Raw genomic sequence first — 20,284 nt, 5'->3', positions numbered from 1 at the left:
TGGTGGAGGAAGCCGCAGTGCCCGGAGAGAACCAGCCCTGACAGCGACTGAAGTTAGAAGACGACACACATACTGTGAAAACGAATGTTAAGCCCAGTTAAAATTTCTTAAAATAGGCCTTAAGCTAGCACATCCTTTAGTTACTTCCTTAAGCTTCTTGTGACATTTATTGTATGTAGGTATTGGGGAGGACTGTCTGCTCTTCTCTTTTACCAAGTCTTACCAGGTACGGTACCTACACCGACCTACTATCAACTACGTAACCTACTGATGCCATCATGATGGGTAAAATAGTGGCAAGAGGCTTTGGCTTCGCCGGCTCATTGCGGCTTTGCAGTTGGGTACTAGTAATAAATTAGAGGTGCATAAGATGGTGAATCAAACAAAGACGGGTGAAAGAAACTCCTATCGAACGTTTTCAATTTGTTATGCATACTTCCGCATCCGCAAGATGGCGGCCTCCATTGAGCTTCGGAATTCTCAAGCCAAGGCATAATCTGGTTTTCGACATAATACGTACGCGTTTATTGACAACACCGGCTTCGCCGGCTACTACACCTACCTACTACCAACTACCTAACCTACTGATGCCATGGTGATGGGTAAAATAGTGGCAAGAGGCTTTAGCTTCGCCGGCTCATTGCGGCTTTGCAGTCGGGTACTAGTAAAATATAGCAGGCATTGTCTTTTGATAAAGATAATGAACGGACGCAGATTTTCTGGGGGAACAAATATGGCGAAGAATCTACTTCCGGTGACTTCACAGCGCATGGACCGATTAGCGTTGATTTGGCGTTCAGCCTCCAATCCAGTTAGCATAGAGATCAGTGGCGGTAATCTGTTACGTCATATCCGGAGAGTTATTTCCTCCTGTATTAGAATGTTTTACAAAAAAAATTTTTTTACAACACTAAACCGGCCTGTCTACAAGTACAAGTAAAAGAGAATCTCTAAAAGTAAAAGGAAATCCCAAGACGCGCTCAACTTTACAAGAATTGTCATCCATTGTGTGTTCCGTTACCAAGCAGCTGGCTAGCGCTCATCAAGCCAGCCGTTCCTTATAAACAGTTTCGAATGGAGCGCTTGCTTGAGTGCTTAAGCCACTTTCTACAAGAAACTTGATAACTGAACACACTCCATGTTTCATAGGAAGCTCACGCTGCCTCGCAGGCTTGTGCTATGTACGTAAAAAGAAGAAGCATAATAATAATGAGGAAGCAGAAAGAAGAAGATTGTTGTTGTTTAATAATCTTTTAAAATTTTCCTTAAGAGTAATTTTCGCTTAGAATTATTAACGAAATTTACAGTGCAGTATGGAAAATGTTTGTGACATCTTTTGGACTTCCAAAGTGGAGGAAAACGTCATTTGAAAAGTCCCCTTCCGGTTCAGGTTCTCGGGTACGTTTCCACGGAGGTATATGTGTACGTTTCCTGTTTGAACTTCAGTCTTCAAGCCATTTCTCCATCACTGTAAGTGAGGATCGCGGTGGCTATGTGTGCTGGGAGTACCTGCAGCTTGGAGGCGTTTCTCTCTGTTGAGGACAGTTGTTGCCAGGTACGGTGTTCGGCTTCCAAGGCCTTGTCATTTTGATACGACGATGTGAAGGGAGGCCTGAGGCTGCAGAGATTCTCGCTTCCTGGATCGTGTAACCCAATCTCATTCTATTATGAAAGGCATTTTCATTTAAAAATACATTAACATGCGTCAAAAAGTGTAAAAACTTGTACAGTTGATCATGACGCAGACTCTGAGCATGGGCGATCGGCGGTTCGAATCCTGATCGAGTCTCATAACAATTACAAAGACGTTAAAACTGTCTGTGCTGCTGCTTTGCTTGATTTGCTACTCAGCATTTAAAAACGACAGAGCACGAACTAAGGACCATAGGTTGGGAATAATAGCGCAGGCTTTGATGGGCCGATGCCGGATCCTAATGACTTCCACCTGCGTCATATTATAAATACGGTATAAAGAAACCATCTGCACATAAATCTTTAATCGGATAATCCACCCCTCCCTCCCTTTAACCTCCACCTCCCTCCCTCCACCTCCCTCCCTCCACCTCCCTCCCTTTAACCTCCACCTTCCTCCCTTTAACCTCCACTTCCCTCCCTCCCTTTAACCTCCACCTCCCTCCCTCCCTTTAACCTCCACCTCCCTCCCTCCCTTTAACCTCCACCTCCCTCCCTCCCTTTAACCTCCACCTCCCTCCCTTTAACCTCCACCTCCCTCCCTCCCTTTAACCTCCACTTCCCTCCTTTTAACCTCCACCTCCCTCCCTCCCTTTAGCCTCCACCTCCCTCCCTTTAGCCTCCACCTCCCTCCCAGCGCCTCCACCTCCCTCCCAGCGCCTCCACCTCCCTCCCTCCCAACGCCTCCACCTGGCTCTCAGCGCCTCCACCTCCCTTCCCCCCAGCCCCTCCACCTCCCTCCCAGCACCTCCACCTCCCTTCCTCCCAACGCTTCTACCCCTCTCCCACCGCTTCCACCTCCCTCTCACAACGCCTCCATCTCCCTCCCTCCCAACGCCTCCACCCCTCTCCCAGCACCTTCACCTCCCTCCCTCCCAACACCTCCACCCCATCTCCCAGCGCCTCCACCTCCTTCCCTCCCAACGCCTCCACCTCCCTCCCTCCCAACGCCTCCACCTCGCTCTCAGCGCCTCCACCTCCCTCCCTCCCAACTCCTCCACCTCCCAACTCCTCCACCTCCCTCCCTCCCAACGTCTCCACCTCCCTCCCTCCCAATGCATCCACCTCCCTCCCTCCCAACGCCTCCACCTCCCCTTCCTCCCAACACCTCCCTCCCTCCCAACGCCTCCCTCACCCCTTCCTCCCAATGCCTCCACCTCTCCTCCCTCCCAGAGCCGCCACCTCCCCTCCCTACCAAAGCCTCCACCTCCCCTCCCTACCAAAGCCTCCACCTCCTCTCCCTACCAAAGCCTCCACCTCCCCTCCCTACCAAAGCCTCCACCTCCCCTTCCTCTCAAAGCCTCAACCTCCCCTTCCCCAGTCTGTCCATCTCTGCTCTCTCCTCAACCCCAACTCTGTTCTCCCCTCATCACCCTCCTCCCGTTCATAAAAGCGATCGGTTTTTCCCACATCGATCATTGAATATTTATTCATGACCTCGGCGAAACAGCGGAATATTTAACGCTTTCCCCTCCCCTATCACGCTATCACCAACTTCACAGAAACCAGTGTTTCAACATGTAGTGTAGGTGGTTCAACGCAGCTCTTACATGGCATGGGCCATCAGTGTCACCTGTCCAACTCGCAATCCTGCGAGATCTCCGTAAATCCCAATGGAATTGCAATTCTCAAGTCTCATGTCACCATGAGCAGCCTAATTATGCCAATAAATGACTCGGAGCCAATTATCTTTTCCCTGATGCATATATACACATCGTCAAAAGTAAATAATGATGGATGTTATCTTTCACAATCTCTCGAGATTCCTAGCAGTACTTGGACAAAGACATTTATCTTGACATGGGTTTTATGGTACCAAGTCAAATCATTTAGGAGGAATGACCCAATATCAAAATTTGAGTTAATTTTCCCATTTGTCCCATTTGGCCCTCCAATCGCTCACCCAGTCGTTCAATTTGGCTCCCCATACTCATCTGTACAGCTGCCTGTAGCTGCGCAATGAGGGCCTGCATGTCAATCCCTCCCACTTGTGCAGCGGGCGCGGCCGCCATAGCCATGTGCGAGGCGCCATTTTGTGCGTCTGATACCCCCTCAACCGCCTCCTCATTGCTCTCCTCCTCCCTTTCTTTCCCTAAGTCCTGGGTTACCCCTAACCCGTCTATTTCCCCCACCGACATCCGATCGCCTTGATTGTCCATGGCGCGATCTCAAAATTCGGGTTTTATAAAACAAAATAAATTTCGGCAGCTTGTAATTTTGAGCGCGTTAAGCGCGCTTCGGGTCCGATTTCGGGTCCGATCTCCCTCCTCGACACCAATTGTTACTCTAATAGTACAATTGGTGTTCCAAAATTTGGGCCTAACAAATTTAGTCCCAGGTCCGAATCCAACTCCTGACAACCAATTGTTACAGACGCGGTTTTAGATGTTATATTGACCGAGCGGTGGTGTATTACCGCGTCCGAACAGTTACTCCCCGATTAGAACCCGATTCCACCCGACGTTGACCAGATCGCCCCACAGATATTCAATCGGGAAACCTCTAAAGCGACCGAAAGAGAAGGAAAAGAGAAAAAGACAGAGTACGGAGGAAGAACAGATTTATTATACACACACAAGCAAAAAGGAAGAGCGACCAAAATTATTTACAAGCAATGGATGGAAAAAACAGTCACACAGTGCATCGTTAGCTTATTCTACTCAATTTACTTAATCCCAAGACAACGAGTAGGACAGGACGTTCACACTTACACAGGGGATATTGCAGGCAGGTAGGGCTTGAGGTGGATTGCTTGAGAGGGAGGCAAGGTCGGAGGCAGCAGCTCTCAATTCCTCGCGGTTTTTGGTGGGAAAACCCTCCGTCGCGTATCCGCTGCTATAGACGTCACGCGCTGGTTCGGCACACCTGCTCCTCTTCTTGTGCTGGAGCCGTCTCCCTCCTTTCAGCGCGTCTCTCCAAAGCTGGTTTCCTCTCCGAGTACCTCTCCTCTTTGGCTTGGAGCGTTTCGCATCTCACCGCTCTTCTTGGTGCCGCCTCTTCGCTCCTCTCCCAGGTCATCTCGTAAAGCAGTCCCTTTCAGTCGCTTTTATAACTCGCGGCGGAATCAAGCCGCCGGCTGCGAGGGCACGCCTACCGGTTCGCTCACCGCGGTGCTGATTGGCCATGCGACCCTCTGGCTCACTCCTCCCCTCGATGACGAGGTGGAGACACGCCTTTCTTCTCCGAGATTAGCACATGGGCAATGGCGGCTTGCGGGATTGAACACAACTCCCACCCTTTTTGAAAGGAACTTTGGAGAGCGGAGATGTTTGGGGAAATTGGAAGGGCCTACGCTTATTTTGTTTGATACAATGCAAAGTCAATCTAGTGGGAAACACATATTTAGCCTACATGGAATAAGGAAATACACTATTTAAAAGATATACCGTGACCTGCGTGTAAGTTTCATGGAATTAACTAGGAGGACGGCTGCGACCATTATTTACATTACGAGGATGTTACACATAACAAAACCATACTTTTGTAACGTTCACATTGTAACGTTTTCACATTCGTTACACTTCCTCCAAAATTGTTACTGCACCATTGTTATTGTTACACTTCTCAAAAAACCGTTACACTTCTCAAAATCGTTACAATATGTATATATATATATGTATATATATATACAGACTTGGCATTTAATATGGAATATTTTTTTGTGGGGGTGAACTTACTTTTCAAGATGACTTAGAACCAAAAGTTCATTGGAATTATGTTGAAATTGTTCTAGATTTTGTTAATGTGACCTTTAAAAGAAACAAAAACCACATTTGACATTTCGAAGCAAATAAATTGATCCTTGAAAGTGATGGAAACTGATATCGAACTCAATTCACGGACAGTACTGTGTTAAATTTCTGTACGTTTTCCAGAAGTATCTCTTTATTTTGCACATTAGCCAAATTTTTTTTCAACAAAAACAAAAGCTAAATTATGACTGGGATTACAGACAGTAAAATTACAGTTCAGTACTTCGTGTAACCCCCACGAGCATTCAGGAGAGCACATACACGTCGAGGCATGCTGTTCACGAGATTTGCCAAGGTTTGGACAGGAATCGCTTGCCAAGCAGTGACAATAGCCTGCTGCAATTCACGCACAGAGGTCGGCTGCTGGTCCAAGTTGTAGACGCGTTCATTCTGCCCACAAGTTTTCTATCGGATTCATATCCGGGGACATGGCAGGCCACTGCATATGCTCTACACCACGGTCAGCAAGAAAGTGTTGGATCATGCGAGCATGATGAGGCCGTGCATTGTCATCTTGGAAGACAAAGTTTCCACGAAAGGCTGTACGAGCAAATGGAAGCAATTTTTCTTCCAGAATGACCCTGTACTTGAACTGGTTCAGGTTTCCATTCAGAACAACCAGGTCAGTTTTGCCCCCTGCATGAAAAGCAGCCCAAACGGTCACCCCACCACCTCCAGCTTGGACTCTTGGCACTATACAATCTTCGTTGTGGTCTTCATGCACTTGTCTGCGCACTCGGACGCGGCCATCTTGATGATAGACCAGAAATCTAGACTCGTCACTGAAGGTCACGTGATTCCAGTGTCCTGGCTGCCATTGACGGTGCTCTCTGGCCCACTGCAATCGGCGCTGGCTGTGTTGTCTGGTCAGGCGTGGCTTTCTTAGGGGACGCCTGGCACGATAGCCTGCTTGAACCAGTCGTTGGTTGACTAGCCTTCTGGATACAGGCACATTAGTCAGTTGCTGCTACTCAGCCCTAAGCCGATTAGCTGACTTCGTACGGCCATTGCAGACTAACCGGTGCAGCTGCCGATCATCTCTCCTTGTGGTTCTGCGTGGACGTCCTGGCCTCGGTATTGGAGGAGGGACACCCCTCTGAGCATTTCGTTTCAGGATCTTTGACACCTGACCTTGAGTGATGCCATACTGCCGAGCAATAGCACGCTGTTTCATGCCAGAATTTCGTAAAGCCACCACTCCATGACAAACAGCATTGTCAAGTTGACAGACCATCTCCAGAGGAAGCGGCAATAACTTTTGTAGATGTGCAGCAGTTGTTTTCCACTAATACAGAACGCAACAACCCTTATATACCCGATTGTGAAGCCAATCGTCAAATGTACCTGTCCTTACATTTTGTCACGCCACCTGTGATATAATCCTGTTGTTGACTTCTTGCTGCGAAAGACAATTAGTGACATGGTTCTTTCAACAAAGACATCACCGAAGGGTAAAAGAAACTCACCAGATTGATATACTGAGTTCAGAAAGTAAACCCAAGTCAAGAAAAAAAAAAAATTCCATATTAAATGCCAAGTCTGTGTGTATATATATATATATATATATATATATATATATATATATATATATGTATGTATATATATTGGCGTATATATATTGGCATATATATATTGGCATATATATATATATATATATGCCTATATATATGCCTGTATATATATATGCCTATATATATATATATATATATATATATATATATATATATGCCTATATATATGCCTATATATATATATATATATATATATATATATATATATATATATATATATATATGCCTATATATATATATATATATATATGCCTATATATATATATATCATATATATATATGCCTATATATATATATATATATATATATGCCTATATATATATATATATATATATATATATATATGCCTATATATATATATATATATATATATATGCCTATATATATATATATATATATATATATATATATGCCTATATGCCTATATATATATATATATATATATATATATATATATATATATATACATACATACATACAGTATATGTATAAATACATACAGTATATGTATAAATAATCTGAGATCAGTCTCTCAACTCCAGCCCATCCCCCCCGTCCCGTCCCCCTCTTTCTCCCTCTCTCCCCATTTTACTGTTCAATTCATCTTGTAGGATGATTGCAACGTTTGATGTTTTTTTAAAATCAGACTAATTTACTACTGACATAAGATATAAAATTCTGCAGATTTCTCTTCACCAATATTAATTTGTTCCGATTGATTTTTTCCCCACTAGTCCTCACTTGTACATCGGCAGCTGAGTGAACGCCTTAAGAAGTCTCTGTACTATGGATGGGAGGAGAGTGATAAGGTGGAAGGTCTTTCATGTCCTGTAACAGGTAAATATAAATGATTACCTCCAGCATCGAAGTTGGACGGAAGTTATGTGTTCACCCGTTTGTCTGTGAGCAGGATATCTCAAAACGTTGTGGATGGATTCGGACAAAATTTGGAGGAGAGGTTTGGTATATAACATGGACGAATTGATTTGATTTTGGTGAAAATCCGGATACTATAAAATTTTAAAGTGATTCTTCACCAATGACAGATGGGGCCAAAAATGATACACGATATGTCAAAGTTGTGCTCGGTTTATGACAAAACTTGGTGGACAGGTTGGATAGTTGACAAGAACAAGCCAAGTTAATTTTGGTTCAGGTCAGAATGCAGATCCGGCCTATCAGTGGGATACAAAAGGTAAACTGATCAGCCTGGCAGAGGTATGCACTGTAGCGAGTGCCGCTCTGGTAGTGTGTATATTGTGTGCACATGTAATTCATGTAAAAAGTACAATTACCGATATGTCTCCTGTGGTTTTTCATGTTGCATGCGATTTATATATAAATTTACTCGGAATGGACCTTGGCTTACATTAACGATGAAAACACTTGTTTTCCTCTGAGCCTGCCTTCAACTCACAATTTCATTCCATACAACTACATGGTACATGCATTCATAGAATACTTATCAGTTATCATATTCGTAGAATACATGCACTCTTAAGGACTTGGTGTGAGCCAACTCATCCCTTTATTAAGTTTTTTCTTCTTCTTTGATCCAATATGGCTGCCAGACCACGTGACTTGTGACGTCATAAGTTTACATTCCCCAATATAATTGCTGCGTAGATCATGCTCAATGAATTTCAAACTGATTGGACTAAGCATTGTCCGTGTCAAATTATGACATCATAATGAAGGCACCGATGACATCATCATTAACAACACTTATCCCCATGCGGAGGTATTTACAATGAGCCACATAAAAAAAAAAAATTCATGGAGCAGTTTCGGAGACATAGAGGTCCAACGTTTTTCGGTTTTTCCAAGATGGCGCCTGTACCATGTGTAATTATAAACGGTCTCTGCTCGTGGTGGGCAACCACACGGCCTGCATGCTTTTGCCCTTCACATTATTACAGGAGGAATTGTGAACAAATCTTTTCAAGGTCCTGAGTCGCCAGTTGACGATCTATTGCAATGACGTGTTCAACGATTCAATCCTTGATTATATTTTTAAAGTTTATATAATTTAATATACTGTATCACCCTTTTTCATTTGAATGTATAATTGTGGAAAAGGTGGTGTTGGGCCTTTGCAGTTTGAGTGTCAGCTGCTGCTGTCTGATTAGCTTAGGTTGAACCACCACCACTGGTATGACAAACGGTAGCTGGTTTGCAGACTACCTAAGGGTATTTTCGGATTAAGGGGAGGTACACTAACATATAGCAGATACATTTATGTGGTACACTGGATTCAAACCTATGATGATGACCACCCTCTGTCAAGACATCTCATCCTTCAGACAGGCAGGCTGCAGCCTCTTCGTGGTCACTCCTGGTGGAAGAGTAAGAAAAAAAAATCTCAACCTGGTCAAACACTTGGAATATGTCTTTCAAACCTGACAAATCTCTCTCCAAAAGGACCGTCTGGTAAACCCTTCCATCTACTTTCCTGATCCTCTTTAGCAAGTTAAGTCATTCAAACTCCTGGGTCTCACTATCAGCCATGATCGTTCTTGGGAAAACCACATTTCAACCTTTGCTTCCAAAGCCATTCGCTGATTGGGGATCTGTCGTACAAAATAATTTATTGGCACATCTGAACTCCTATCCACCTACAAGACCTTCATCTGTAGCTTGGGGTACTGCTCTCCCCCCTGGGATGGCTTCCTGCCTCACATCTTGCTCAACTTGATACTGTGGAAACCAAAGTCTACAAGATTATTGGAATCTCGGATGAAGCCGAGTCTATTGGCCTATCACTTCGCCATCTCAGACTTTCTGGTCCCTCTGTTTTTTGGGGGTTTTTTCTACCGCCTCCTTTCCTGTCTTGGTCCCTCTGCTCTTACCGTGCTTTGAACCTCCTCTCCCCTTCCCCCCCAGATTTCCAGTTTTTACCTCCTGATAGGTTCCTTCTGTATATCCATCTTGTCCACCCCGTACATTCGCTCCTGCCCCCCCCCCCCCCGCCCCTAATTCTTCCCCACACCCTTGTTTGTCCAAGTCTCCCCCTTGAACTCCACTGTTGGGCCCACCCTCTCTCTACTGTTCCTTTTGGCCTGATCTGTTCAGTACCCTAGCTCTTCCACAAGCCGAGACTCTGTATACAAAAACTTTAAAAAAATAAATAAAATAGGTCAGCCTGGTGGAGGCATGCCCTCTACAGAGTGCTGTTCTTGTTAAGCAAATACTTTTAGCATTCCGCTCTAATGATATTATTTCAAATTGTATGTTATTGTATTTCAAATTGTATTTCAAAAAATACAAATTGTATTTCAAATTGTCCTTACGTCGTGTCTGTGCTGCCGAAGCAGTTTCTTGGCAAGGATTATACTGGGTGGTTTGCCATTGGTCTCCCAGTAGTAGTTGGAGCAGGAATTTGGGATTTGTTCATGGTGCTGGTGATTGCTCACCAACTCTTCATGTAAGGACGCTGTGGGGTCTTTGACATCCACCAACTAATCCCGGCCAATGGAGCACCCAGTTCAACGTCCATCTGACGGACGACACACACATTGATGAATCACCCTGCCTGTGAAATACAAGGATGGAGGTTTATAGCTGAGTTGGGATTCAAACCCAGCTAGATGGCTCAGCTGGCTTATGGGTGAGTTCGCGTCTAGGGCCTAGGCAATCCTGCCTGCCATGATGAATGTTATTCGTTCTTCATTTTGCGTCCTCCCTTTTCTTCAGTAAATGTTTAATATTTAGTTATTTAACATGTGCAGTAATTTGTCTCATGATATTTAGGTCTTCCTCGCAATCAATGGGTAGGCTACATCGAAACTACAAACCCAATGTTCTTAACCCAACCCATCGTACAAACCATTTCAGCTAGATCTATACTTTGCGATATTGTGAGTTTTTATATTGTGGGACAAAATATAGCTTAACATGTGCAGCTGCATAAATGATGGAAATTTCTCAACCATACCTAAAGTAGTAAATATTTTAAGAAATGGCATCATTACATGCATAGATCATGACAAATTGACAATCCTCGTCGGACCCTTTGCCCTGATCTCTTTTAGATATCGCTGTGGAGTTTTTCCAGAATGCTGCACCAGCTCCCGTGCACAAGCTGCAACAGAAATACGCTGCACGTGTAGCCAGGTGTGCACTTGTTCCCCATTTCCACTCCATTTCCTCCTGATCTTGTTAAAATTTGGAGAACCTTTGTTCCTGATCATTTTAACCTGGAGATGTCAATAAATCATTTGAGTCACGTCTCAAGTAAGTCACGAGTGTGAGGGCAAGTCTCAAGTCAAGTCACCGTAGTATTAATTCAACTTGTCAAGTCCCCCATTTACTTGTCAACCTTGGAGTACAAGATATCAAGGAATGAAAACGCAGCTACGGCTTCATTTATTGCAATATATTGCTACGGTTTTGAGATTTGCACATATTGATCATTAAAGGTTAAAGGGTTGCCCCCCCATAGTTGGTTCCACGAGCAACACGTAGGCCCACTTGTAGTATTAGTTATGTCGTAGTATGTGTAAGTATAGGCCATTTCCCCTATTAATATCTGCGTTGTGTAAAGACATGAGATTAGGTCCCGTTCATTTTTGCGTCCACCCTCCAATTCCACCTCGATGGGCGTAATTGATCCCGCGCCCCATTTGGCTGCCCGCTCAGTTTGTTACGCTTTGGCTGCCCGCTCAGTTTGCTGCCCTTTGCTCGCTCACTAGTCGCGTCACACGAGGTAGGCCTGAGAAGGAGGAGCGCAGGGTCGGGGTGGGGGCAGCGTGGAGATAGGAGCGTCAGAGGCGATGACGGTCAGAGCCACCAGCCAATCAGGGCTCGAACGGCATGGCATGAGAGGGCGTGGAGAGGCGCGTCTGGTGAGTTCGAGAAGGTTCGCGGGGCTTGCCTATACAAGTCGCTACACAAAGCCCTTGAACAGGACTCGTTGGGAGAGGGCTTGGTGAAAGGACTCGCAGAGGAGAGGGAAAGGACTTGCGACCCGAGGACTTGTGTGGAGAGAACTTCGTGCGATAAGCGTTTTGAGGCATTGAACTGTAAACTCGCCATAATACGTTCGCGCCAGAGGAGAAGAAGAAGAGGCGTTGGCGGCACGAGTACACGGCTGCAGCCAGACGCACCGGTGGCGAATAGCGCCTACTTCAGCCACGCGAGTAAATGCGGTCATAGCCGCCAGTGATTAACCGCCAGAGCCCATACCCTACCGTTCGCCCCGTAATAACCCTGTGCGTCCAAATGACACGTGGAGAGCTCCTGCCTTCTCCTCTTACCATCTGCACGGGACGAGCTGGAGACCGGAGGAAGCTGCACGGGAGCCATCCCTGGACGCGTGGACCATCATCCTGCAGCTGCAAGCCGTGTGTGTGTGTGTGTGTGTGTGTGTGTGTGTGTGTGTGTGTGTGTGTGTGTGTGTGTGTGTGTGTGTGTGTGTGTGTGTGTGTGTGTAACGGGCCCGTTTGTCCTGGGTATTAAGTAAGACTGTCTAAGGCTGCACTGTGTCCCCTTTTTCTGGAATCATCGTATAGTGTAAATAAACCTGTTATTCCTTTTTCCAATTCGATCGCCTCTGTGATTTCGCCATTGACCAAGCGTGGCACGAATAAGACCGCTAGAACCGGGTTCACCATCTAAACGGCACGGATCGCGTGTACGCACCGCTCGGAGTCTCAACACGCGTGGTTCGTGCAGGGTTTATTTCCTCGTTTCAGGGCAGCGCGAGTAATTAGGTAATAGCGAACTTTAGTCCTAATACCCTATTTCGCGCTGTCCGGAAGGGACGTCATCAGTCTCGGGTCCAGCCAGGCCAGTCAAAGACAAGGGGACTAATCCCCCCTTGGTAAGGGGAGAAGGCCGGCGGCAGATCCACAACAATATGTTCAGAGAAGTTGTTTAACACAAGTTTTTATTTGTAAACTTCATACAGTGTACTTTTTTTTTTTGTTCCCATTAAAAATAAATTTGTTAAATTTACTTATGTTCAAGTAGGTACACTAGATATGATATTGTTACATTTATGGGGGGTAGGTAAAAGGATCCCATAGGAAAGGTAGCACTGTATAATTATTACCATGGACTATGTGACGCGTAGGAGATATCTCGATGTACGGTAAGTGGGGAAACTGTAGCTCAAGGTTGTTTCTGTGCTCACCACATGGGGGGGGGGGGGGGGGGGGGAGGGGGTGTGCTAATTATTGCTAAGGTCTAAAGCTGATTTACCCCCCCCCCCACCCCCCCTGTAATCTTTCCCTTATGCTTTTGCACCACCTTTAAATTGCATTTACCACAGCCGGCCGGCCATGAAAGCCACCGTCAGATGACAACTACGCTGGCAAGAAGCCAGGAAGACCCGATCCGACTAAGCTCTGCATCCAAAGGACCTAATAGGCTGTGAGACCATGCCCCGAGGGACGTGATTCAACCGTGGGATGTGGGCGGGGTGAACTGGGAGCCGAACAACCCGATTGGCTCTCACAGCTGAAGAAGAAGGGTTGATCTCTCTCTTGGCTTGGACAAGAAGGTGGTGCCATCTTGTGGACGTGTTGCTGGGAGTTTGGGGCACACTTTTTAGATCGAGGAGCTCTTTGCTGCGTCGGCAGTGTTTCGCAGGAGGTTTCGGCGACTGTTGGGCTCTTGTTGGGCTGAAGGCCGTGCCATTCATCCTCGGGAGAGCAAAAGAGGGCAGTCTTCACAACTTTCCTCACGACCTTTGGCGCCATCTTGTGTGCTTCCCGAGGGGGAGGCTCTGAGCCTCGTCACCACCACTCTCCTCAAAAAGAACTCGTTGGACAACTTAAGTGCTGGCACTAAAAAGGGACATTTTATTTTCATTTTATATTCCCCTGTGTGTCCGTCTTTGAGTCAGTGTGAGGTACCTCTGTAGGAATTAGTTTTTACCATAACCTTTTATTTTGACATTTTCATTCCGTGCTTTATTTTTATTAAATCCTTATTGTTGCATTTTCCTTGTCTTGTTTGCATGGTGTTGGGTTCGGGAATAAACCCGTGTATATTTTTTCGCTCAGCTAAATGTCTCGCATGCCATCATTCCCGTGCGTGTAAAAGTAACTACCATTTCCGGCCGGATACCTCAGAGTTAAATCTGGTTCGGCTATTCGTCTTGGCTGATCTTCATAGGCTCGGGACCACGTGGCAATATGTACATGAAACTAGTCAGTGTTAATGGTTTACACGTCGAACCAAAGCATTCAATGTGGAACGGGAAAGGGGATTTTAATAATTTACTTGTATATTTATTATGTACGTTAAAGTGAAAAGTGTCATCTGAAAGGAAGGTGTTGAATCAGGAAGCTGGTGGGACACAGAGCTCTCAGGAAGCTGGCGGGGCACTGGGCTCTCAGGAAGCTGGCGGGGCACTGGGCTCTCAGGAAGCTGGTGGGGCATTGGGCTATCAGGAAGGGGGCGTGGCACTGGGCTATCAGGAAGGGGGCGGGACACGGCTGTCAGGAAGGGGGCGGGACACTGGACTGTCAGGAAGGGGGCGGGACACTGGGCTATCGGGAAGGGGCAGGACACTGGGCAATCAGGAAAGGGGCGATACGCTGAAGAAGCAGAAACGTATAACTCACTTTTTTTTTTTTTTAAGATACCGTACTTTTTATGTTTTTTTTTTTTTTTTTTTAAGTCTTGATATAATTTACAATTAACGAAGTTGAGTCATCAGACATTTTATTCAACACGAAATCTTATCAGGTCGGGATGTGCATGGGGTTACTGATCAGGGGCCAGGTTTCCCCCTGCACAAATGTTCATGGTTTGAATAAAGTAGCTTCCCACATCGCCACGTTGGTAGGATTGGTGCTTGGCTGTTGTGTGCTGCTTGGAGAGTGGACACTCCCTTTAACCTTAAAATAGTAGGGGGGGGGGGGGCAGGTGGGGTTCCCTAACAAAATTTTGCGACTTGTTTAAGTCACCAACTCTGCTTTGTCCCCCACGACGGTAAACTTATTTAGTTAAAACACAAACATACACCTTCCTCATTCTCTTCCTTTGCATGTTTGTGTTACTCAGACAGTCGAGTTCACTCTCACCTGTCGCGCAGATTCAAATTGTGCTGCAATTTTTCAGGGAACAGTATCATGTGGCCTTTTGCTTTAGTCCCTGGTGTTTTGTGTCAGGCCTTGCATGTTTGTGCTGTGCAGAGAGGCATGCGTCTCCCCATGTGCAATGGTGCTCGCGCTGGTTTACATCGAGCGGCTAAAGAAGCGAGACCCGGAGTACCTGCGCTGTATCTCATCTTCTGATCTTTTTCTCATCTCGATGGTGAGTCGTCTGAGTCAACCGCATAATCGATGTCTGTCCCTGCGCGCTTCGTTCACAACTGTGAATGGGAAGCGGTTTGTGTTCGACGTGAGAGTTATTTTTGAAGTTTGCATTGTGATTGGAGCTTGGATTTTAATTTGACAAATGTTTTCATGTTGTTTCGTGCAGATGATGGCCAGTAAATACCTTTATGATGAGGGTGAGGAGGAGGAGGTGTTCAATGATGAGTGGGGTGCGGCGGGTCAAATCGCTGTGGGTGATGTCAACCATCTCGAGATGGGCTTCTTGCAGGCCATGGTGTGCACCGAGCATCTTGTGATGTCTTTATAATCTCCACTTGTCTAGTCATCCCAAACCTCACCATTAGCAGAGTATTCATCTTCTTCATCATTGCTTTAGCTTTATTTTAATTTGTTGTGCTTCTAGTTAGGCAGTTAAGAGGAAGCATCGTTCATTTTTTCAGGAAAGCACCAAATTTGGCACAGATGTAGTATGGACCTGTACAATTGTTTTCCTGAGGGGTGCCCAAAAATTCAGAAAATTCCAAAAATCCCCAAAAATGTCCTGGATGCCGTGAAAAAGGGGAGGAAAGGGGTATTGATTCGAACTGTAGATTCTGATATTGTGGTCTTGGCAATAGCACACTACTTTACCTACCAGTCACATGGTGTGGAGGAACTCTGGATTGCCATTGGCACTGGTAAAAGCTACCGCTACCTTGCCATCCATAAAATTGCCACCGGCCTTGGCCGCAGGAAGTCCGAGTCTTTGCCATTATTTCATGCCTTCACTGGCTGCGACACTGCTGGCTGCGACACTGGCTGCTGCGACACACTTCATTTTTTGCCGAAATTGGGAAAAAGACAGCCTGGAAGGCTTGGGAGGCATACCCCAGCATCACGCAGACCTTTCATGCTCTCGCTTATAGGCCATCTGTGGACGCTATTACTATGGAACTACAGAGAATAGAAAGATATGTTGCCATCCTCTATGACCGGACTACCGAGATAAAGACAGTGAATGACATGCGCCAACACTTGTTCACGAAGAAGGCAAGAACAATTGATCACATTCCCCCAACAGCAGACGCCTTCGAACAACACCTAAAACGTGCATGTTTTCAGGCTGGACACGTATGGAGTTAGGCACTTGTGCCCTACCCAGAACTTCAATCACCAGCTGATTGGGGCTGGATGAAAACAGGGACTTCTTGGACACCAATTTGGACCACAATACCACTGATACAGGAGGCATGTTCAGAGCTTACAAGCTCCATTGTAAGTCGGCCTGTGTATTAAACCCCCCCCCCCCCCCCCCACCTTTAGAGGCCATTTTTCCCCGCAAAGCGGGGGTTGGCCTTTTTCGGGCACCGTGGTTGTTGTTGTTTTTGAAGCAATGTTTTACGGCCGGATGCCCTTCCTGCCGCCAACCCTTTTTGTCACCTTTTACGACAAACAGGGAATTACCAGTGAACTGGTACTCAATTAGCCGACCTCGGAAGGATGACATGCTGAGTCAACCCCCCTGGCGTTAATTCAGCGATCGACCGGGATTCGAACCCAGGATCCTAGGATCCTAAGCTGGCACCCTAGCCGCTAGCCCAACACCAGGCAACACCTGTAAAGGCAACTGTAAATGCTCCAGGGCAAATCTGCCCTGCACATCACTGTGTGACTGTGATGGACAGTGCTTGTAGTACTACGCGTCTGTGCGAGAGCCTCCACCTTTCAAGTGCCCACAATATTTTAAGTTAAAACTGCAACTGTGTGTAACTTTGATTAATTAATACCATTCCATTGTTATCAGAGACCAATAAAACAATGTGTATCACTTGGAATTGAAATTTTACCTAAAATACTATGAGATTCAAGGAAAATGGAAACACCATGGTGGCCATCTTGAAATTAAAGATGATGGATGCCAATCTTTATGCAATTGATCCCATTGGATTCAGAGACCATGAAAACATGGGGTAAGACACTGGAACTGTGGTGTTATCGCTCATAGTATAGAAGTTATTGAGGGAAATAGGTCACAGAGGGCGGTCATGTTGAAATTCAATATGGCGGCCACCAGGGGTTCTGAATTTTTGGGTGCCCCTCAGGAAAACAATTGTATAGGTCCATACTACATCTGTGCCAAATTTGGTGCTTTCCTGAAGAAATGAACGATACGCCCTATTTTTCGGTCTTAACTGCCTAAGTATTCTACACTTAAACAGAATCCCAAGTGGGATTAATACAAGGTATGTATAGGTATACCTATAATTACCTTTTTCATTCTAGGAAGGAGTTTATCAGTTTTTGGACTAATACAGTTTAATGTACGATGAAACTCTTATTTTGGGGGGTGGGGGGGGGGGGGGGGGTAGAAAGGGTGTCCTCAGGCATTTTAATGTTCCTACTAATAATGTCACTCATCTCTTTACCGCCTTCTCCCCACCCCAAAAGGATTGGGAGCTGTTCGTTCACCCGCAAGATTTCTTTTCCTTCCTCGCGTGTCTTGAAGCCAGGTGCGTTTCCTTGCCAAAGCAAATTAATTGGGGTTTCTTCAAATTGTTACCTACAAGTAAGTGTTTGAGAATGTATTTACATTGTTATTATTACCTCTGCCATCAAAGGTTGATGAAGGTCATGTTTTCACCCCTGTCTGTTTGCTTGTTTATCTGTCTGTGAACAAGATATCTCAAACTTGTGGATGGATTCGGACGAAATTTGGCAGCGATGTAGTGTATGTGACACGGACTAAATTATTATATTTTGGTGAAGATCCGAATTTGGCGAGTATAATTTTTTTAAGTGATTCTTCACTATTGGGCCATCGGGCCAAAATCGATAAATTGCAGGATATCTCAAAAAGTTGTAGATGGATTTGGATGAAACTTCGTGGACCGGTTGGGTGTCTGACAAGGACGAATCGATTCGATTTTGGTGAAAATCTGAATATTGATTCGGATACGAGAATTATTTAATTTTTAAGTGATTCTTCACCATTGGGAGATAGGGCCAAAAACAATATTTAGCAGGATGTCTCAAAGTTATGGACGAGTTTTGACAAAACTAGGTGCATAAATTGGTCAGGTGACAAGAACAAGCCGATTAGATTTTGGTTCAGGTCTGGATCCAGATACGACCTATCAGTGGGATACAAAACATAAACTGTGTTCACCTGGCGGAGGGAGGTATGCTCTCTATTGAGTGCCATTCTAGTTTGTTAATGTGATGTCTTTATCACTATTGACTTGAGGGTCTATTTATTTTAAATGCTTATCTCCTATTGGTCTTTGTGTAGTGTCACATCACGAGAAGGTCGGCGTCGTGGCTGGTTCATGTACAGCGATCTGGTTATTCTCTTCGGAAGGCCATGTTTGCACCACACTCTTGTACAGCTCTCGGTTCTCCTCTCAAAGGTAGCATGCCAAGTACCACTTTGCTTTGGTGAAAACAGGATGTCTGGTTGCATTAAAACGGTATTCTTACAAACATTACTGGAGCGTTTAACTCTGTGCACCTTTCCACACCTTGTGTGCAGGTGCTGTGTACATGTAGCCTGGTGTACGTTTCGACCTTCGGTGCTCTACTCGGCTGTGCCACGCTTATACAGTTGGCTTCGGTTACTCGCCATTCTCCCACTGTTACATCACAATCTCCTCTTTCTGCCGGTCATCACGCTTGGCTCCCGCAGCCTGAGGCTGCGGTGCACAATGCCGTGGCACCTTCATCCCCATTAACCGACGGGGGATGGCCCCATGAGGATCACCAAAGTGCAGGCCTTCACATTGCTACAAATGATCTCTGTGCTTCTGCTTTCACATCTTCAAAACAGGTTTCATGTTTGACAAATTGGCACATTTTGAGGCCGGAAGGTGCAGATGCTTGTCGGGATCATACCTGGGACGCAAGTTCAAAGGAACATGCTCATCCCTCTCATCATGACCTCTCTACGACCAAGGCACCTGGAAATAACCTCACCGTGTGCATTTCATGTAAGGGTGGCTGCCGAGCACACTTGGAAACGCATGCCAAGTCGGTGTTGATTGCTACACAGCCATTGCATGGGCCGTTTAAATCAAGACCCCCTCTTAATTACAGGTATTGGCAGGATTTTCAATGTGCACTAAAGGTGTAAGTTAATTCAATTCCAGGTGGACAATGCCATTAATGGTATAGTCTTGGTTTTCTTAGCTTTTGGGTTTTGGCAAAAAAAAAAAAAATTTCATTCTCTTAAAACCAGACTGTTTATTACTTGAAAAATTTCAAACGGGTTGTATTCAAGGGTGATGGTTTTCTTATGATGGTTTAGAATCTCCTTCGTAAAACTCTTTCCCTATGTCACCGATTATAGGTACTGAGCATGTTTTTGCACGGCCCTATGCTGAGCAGTGCACACTGATGTGACAAGGACCGGACATGTTATGGTTTGGATATTTTGTTCAAACAGAAATTGCGTCTATTATCCAGAGGTGATTTAAATTGCTCGCCCCAGCACCTGCCGTTCCATTTTCCAGGCGTTAATGGGAGAGTTTTTCTTCTCTATTGTATAAAATCATAAGACTTGTAAAGTTTTCAGGAAGCCATACCAGGCTGCAGAATTGCAAGCCATGTCCCTTCCTTAGTTACCAAAACAGGAAGGTTGATTCAGGCATTGTTTTGTTTTCAGGTTTTGTATGTTCATATATGTATATAAATATACTACTACGAGAGTAAATGTATACACTTTGAAACTGTGTGCACATTTCCAGCTAGTTTCAACAGTTGTAAATTCAAATGATCTCAACACCACCACCACCACCTTGCGTTATACCTTGGAATTATTTTCTCTGTTCCTTTCAAATGTCTTGCCTTTTCAAGCCCATAGTTGCACTTTTTGGTGACAATACAATTGTGCTGTTTTGTTTCAATTTATGCTAAAGCTATTAAAATTGTATAAAAAAACCATTACTTGCTGTAGATAAAGTAAAAAAAAACTACTTATCCCATAATGTGAATTTTGCAGATAATCAAG

At 45.2% G+C, this 20,284-nt stretch overlaps 1 protein-coding gene across 1 annotated transcript; it reads left to right on the top strand.

The window, feature by feature from the left end:
• The first annotated feature begins 1,381 nt into the window (after positions 1-1,381).
• Positions 1,382-20,220, top strand: CNPPD1 (cyclin Pas1/PHO80 domain containing 1). The gene is made up of 8 exons (XM_068126766.2): positions 1,382-1,555; positions 7,750-7,852; positions 11,047-11,128; positions 15,160-15,280; positions 15,449-15,577; positions 17,731-17,792; positions 18,572-18,689; positions 18,812-20,220. The coding sequence occupies exons 1-8, from the start codon at positions 1,493-1,495 to the stop codon at positions 19,406-19,408; spliced, it is 1,275 nt and encodes a 424-aa protein (XP_067982867.2). The 5' UTR covers positions 1,382-1,492; the 3' UTR covers positions 19,409-20,220.
• Positions 20,221-20,284: the final 64 nt, after the last annotated feature.

Source organism: Myxine glutinosa, chromosome 10, assembly GCF_964187855.1.
Source record: "Myxine glutinosa chromosome 10, kmMyxGlut1.1, whole genome shotgun sequence".
Taxonomy (NCBI): Eukaryota; Metazoa; Chordata; class Myxini; order Myxiniformes; family Myxinidae; genus Myxine; species Myxine glutinosa.
The sequence above is the reverse complement of the archived record's forward strand: the minus strand, read 5'-3'. Positions and strand labels throughout refer to the sequence as shown.